Source organism: Perkinsus marinus (genome assembly GCF_000006405.1).
Source record: "Perkinsus marinus ATCC 50983 genomic scaffold scf_1104296977978, whole genome shotgun sequence".
Taxonomy (NCBI): domain Eukaryota; phylum Perkinsozoa; order Perkinsida; family Perkinsidae; genus Perkinsus; species Perkinsus marinus.
The window spans coordinates 1-4,501 of record NW_003199979.1 but is presented as its reverse complement, the minus strand read 5'-3'; the positions used below and the strand labels follow the sequence as shown (position 1 = coordinate 4,501).

Below are 4,501 nucleotides of genomic sequence, written 5' to 3'. Positions count from 1 at the left end.
ACGTGTTGCTTTCCGTCCCTTTGGGGGTCCCTCAATGGGGGAATGTGCGTTATCTTTAAAGGACTTGCGGCGGGCATATGGTTGCCTTTGATCTGTTAGACAGATCGGCGCTCTCAGTCGCGGTGTGACCAGGGTTCGCACCTTCGTAGCAGTGGCTGCCCATGATTGGGTAAGCTGAAGCTAGACCATGCCCGAGGCGTTTCTCGTCCGTATCTCCCAATGGCTAGATTTGGGCATCGGTGGCAATCGTGTATACTATACTGTGGACTCGTAGACCGGGTCTACTAGACCCCGTTAGTCTTTGCGACTAAGCAGTGAGTCGGGTTGAGATTTGTTATTCGTTACATGCCAGAGCGCCGCGGCAGCCCTCTTAACATCAGCCGGGGCAGCGTCATGGAGGTGAGGCGTTTGTTGCGTCCGGAAAATATCGAAGAACGTCGGCAGGCGAGGCAGGGGCTGCGAGCGAGCATGTTTGCGACATCAATGCGTCGATCGAAAAGTTTTCGACGAAAACTCGAGGGTAAAACCGTGCATCGAAGTGTGCGAAGAGCATGGCTTGTCACCATTTTCCAATGAGAAATTCCCATTACTTGTGAGTCTCTGGAGACGCGGCGGCTTGTTCCTACAACTCGCTGCTCGGGTTCTCACTCCGAGTGAACAGGCTCCCTCGACATCTCCGAGTGAGTTACTCGGAGCTGTCGAGAGAGCCTCTCTACAGAGAGTGAAATGGGCCCTCAAGCGAGGACTGGGGCCTCCCAGGCGAGCTAGGCCCCCGAAGCAGCTCCCAATGGAGCTGAGAGCAGTGCAGCTCAGTGGCCACAGCCCACAGGAGAAACGCAGAGCGGTTAGCTACATCCTCGGGAGCTGGTTCCTGTTGAGGGGGGCGGAACTGTGTAATCTCAAACTATTAAACGTCGCAGTGGACGAGGGAAACAAAAGAGTAGAACTTTATGGTACGGTGAGCAGAACTAATATCCAGGGAGTAGGGAGCATGGGTGTACATGCGTACAGAATATCAGGGAAATCGGCCGTGAGCTTTGCCCCGTGAAAGCGGCTCGAATACTGTTGGATATGAGGCGAATAAAGAAGGGGTCTGCGGAAGATCAACTTTCAGCCGATGCCGTAGGCCAACTTCTGCGAAAAGCATCTCTCCGAGAGTGGTTACGAAGAGATTTAGGAGATTGCACAGTCTGCGACGGGGAGGGTGCCAAATGCTGGCGAAGGCAGGTTTCGAACGCAGCCAAATCGAATGAACCAGAGCGTTCGGGCGGTGGCCGAGGGACTCGTCGTGCGTCGACATGTACATCGAAGAGGCACTTCTCGTAATGAGCCCAACCATTATCGGATCGGTCTTGCGGGCGAACGAACATCTGCGGCAGGTGAGAGGTGGGAGTTTCCGGATGCGGTCCGAGTCATCGGCGATGGAACTCCCCACAGGCCAGTGTGACGGTGAGCACTGATGTTCGATGGAGACCAAAGTGGCAGGGTTCGTACTTCCCAGCCATGGTTGCGCCGTTTGTAATTGATGTGATGGCAGAGCTGACCGGTAGCAGTAGAAGGTGCGTTGATTCAGCTCAACAGCTCTCTTGTGTTAGCAGAAAGTAGAAGCAGATCTAGATGATTCAGGAATCCCTCATCTTAGCGGTAGTATGTTACTGTGCACCCATCATGCCATGGATGATCCGGATCCCTTGTTGGGTGAGGTAGGTCCCTTGGTGAGTTGGATGATTGTGGATCTGCCGATGGCAGAGATCATGGCTCCATTCCCCATCGGGACCTCACGGTATCACTGATCATTTCATGGCTCAAGGGCGGGCTTGTCGACTTCGACAAGTGGGTGGGACTGCGGTGAGCAAGGTGCTTTGCACTTGCCGAACCCATCGCTTTGCTCCGGCTTGTAGTGAACTAACCGGAGCAAGAATAGGGCCCGGGCTAGTGGGACGCAACACATGAGGAACGTGTCTCAAATCCATAGATTTTATGTTGGATTCGTCTCGTCGGAGCCAAGTGCTCCACGATGTGCATCCCTCGAGTCGAATCTTCCACTAGAACCCTTGAGCGTCAGCGAGCTAGAGAACTTAGGAGCGGAGGGACGGGTTCTGCTAGTAGACATCAACAGATATCCCTTCACGCTCCCTTCATTGTATGCGTGAGTATGTATCGCGGAGCAACACAGTCTTGTCCATCAAAGGGCATTTCTCCACGAATCTCGCACTAGCTTGGAAATCATAATCTCGAGTCACTTGATTTCGTAACGCTGAATCCTTCTAAATGGACTCTATGTTGTAAGGCGAGACGCTATAACGATGTCTATCGACCGGACGCATTGAACGCATACACATAGCTAAGTGAGTTGTGTGGAACTCTTGATGAACTCGCGTCACTCTTGAATCTCTATCCCGCTGTTCAACGCAATCATGCGCTTCATTGTTGGTCTGTACTCCTGCCTGGCCGTTTTGGTTCTTGGGCAGTCCTCTTGTCCCACAGGGGATGCTCAGTGTCACAGTGAGAGTCCCGGTTCGTACTGCAAGTTCTATCAAGGTCACAATGTCTGCCAGGGAACTGACACCCCCTGCTCTTGCACCACTACTCCAGCACCGCCGCCACCCACTCCCACTGGTGGATCATGTCCTGATGGTGATGCTTTTTGTCAGAAGCAGTCTGGTAATTCCGGCTCCTATTGCAAGGCTGCTTACCAGACTGGTCCCGGTGGAGGTGTTTGCCAGGGTACTGATATCCCCTGTAAATGTGGTGGTGGCGGATCAACTACGATGAAGCCGACTACGACGAAGCCGACTACGACGAAGCCGACATGTCCTACGTCATAAGACAACACATCTAGTTGAGATCTACACCAATGTTCGAAATCAACCATGCTTATAGCCATTGATATCTCTCTACTCTTTTCCGACCCTTATTACAAGGTCTATGACCAAACTATTGAGCCTACGGTTTGTGACTCGCCAGGTTAAGCGATGTCACATCGCAAGTCGTTGAGGATGTACTGGTTATGAATGGCTCTTCTTTCTTTCTGTGACTCGTTGGCATTGTTAGCGGATCTACAAGTAACCGTCGACGATCACGAGAGCTTCCGGCTCCATGGTTCGTGTTGCGTTGGGAGAGTGCAGTGGCAAATGTATATAACAACTGTACTACCCAATTCAGAAAACACCAATACTCAATTCACCCAGCTCGATGAACCAAACTTGTTTCATCTCGCGTAATTTCGTACTGAGCTGCGCTGGATAGCAGCAGCCGATACACAAATCCTCATTGATTTACAGGAGCTGACCTGCCTAACATACCTCCGACTGACCCTGCCCGGATGCCCACTGGTCCTCAGAATGTAGATATCCACAGACGTTTATAGTTGAGTCTTCTCTCCGTCATAGTTAGCAGGCGCAATCCATTGTAATTTTTTGACGGAAAAGAGGTGTGTACTCGGTCGGCTCGAGTACCCTCAAAGAAGTGCACTCTAATGATTGAGACTATCACACATAATCAATGATAATGATGATGAAAGATAAGCACATCAACATCATGCTGATGGACCAAGATAGCCCCCCTGCGAGATCACACCTGCAGACCCGGAATGGCCGACGGCAGTCATACTTGACTCACCAACTAGGGTAGCCGCATCCTTGTTCTTGATTGCCTTCTTGCATTCAGCGATCACCGCTGCTTGGGCCCTTCCAACTCGGAGACTGGCCCCTGCGAAGATGATTAAACAGTGCGGATCCTCCTAAGCTTACCACGATTGATCAGAAGGTTCAACCCCCTCAGCGCGTCCAGGAGCATCCCATGGTTATTCCGACGCTTGTTGTGACTATGGATAACAACATGGTCGGAAACCAACATGAAGGCTTTTACTCCGCTATCATGCCACGGCTGAGTTTCTGTAAGAAGACCATAGTCTTCCTCATCTCAAGAGTATAGTCACAGAGCCTCAAGTCCTCCATCCTTACGAGCAACCCCTTCCTGTACGATACGCTGAGGGATGTGAGAGGGCTAGATGATCTACACTGTCTGTGCTGACTCCGCCGTATCTGCCGACATTTTCTGTCGGAGATTGTCGTACTCTTCGATAAGCTGCATCGCTTCTTGGACGTCTACCATGGTCTTCGGAAAGCTGAGGAAACTCCCTACTAATCCTGTCCAGCACGGAGCGAACCACCTGCAGACTGACTCCAATTCCTTTACACTCATAACATCGCAAAGGTGTTGTATCTGTTGACTTGAAGCTTCCGAGTCGCCATAGACACGTCCCACCAGATCAGCGGCCAACTGCATGCTGTCGGTTGAGATGCATACTGATCCATCACTGCTCACAGAGATCTTCAAGCCTGATGACGCCTCGCGTTCTTCTGGTCTAAACCAATTACCCCTCCTTCATGAGATCACGCAGGGGTGTACCTCCGGCATGGCAAGAAGGCTACTTGTAGAGTCCCTTCAGTGACCGTCGCAGAGCCATCTCCCAGGTAGAAGCTCTCTTGAACCTTTT

The 4,501-nt window shown here is 51.6% G+C and overlaps 1 protein-coding gene across 1 annotated transcript; it reads left to right on the top strand.

Annotated features, from left to right (window-relative positions):
* The first annotated feature begins 2,385 nt into the window (after positions 1-2,385).
* On the top strand, positions 2,386-3,100 carry Pmar_PMAR027036 (hypothetical protein). Its single transcript, XM_002764338.1, has one exon. It carries the CDS (start codon positions 2,418-2,420, stop codon positions 2,826-2,828), a length of 411 nt encoding a protein of 136 aa, XP_002764384.1. The 5' UTR covers positions 2,386-2,417; the 3' UTR covers positions 2,829-3,100.
* The last annotated feature ends 1,401 nt before the right edge of the window (positions 3,101-4,501 follow it).

Coding starts and splice junctions, on each gene's coding strand:
- Pmar_PMAR027036 (XM_002764338.1), top strand. CDS start 2,418: ATGCGCTTCATTGTTGGTCTGTACTCCTGCCTGGCCGTTTTGGTTCTT.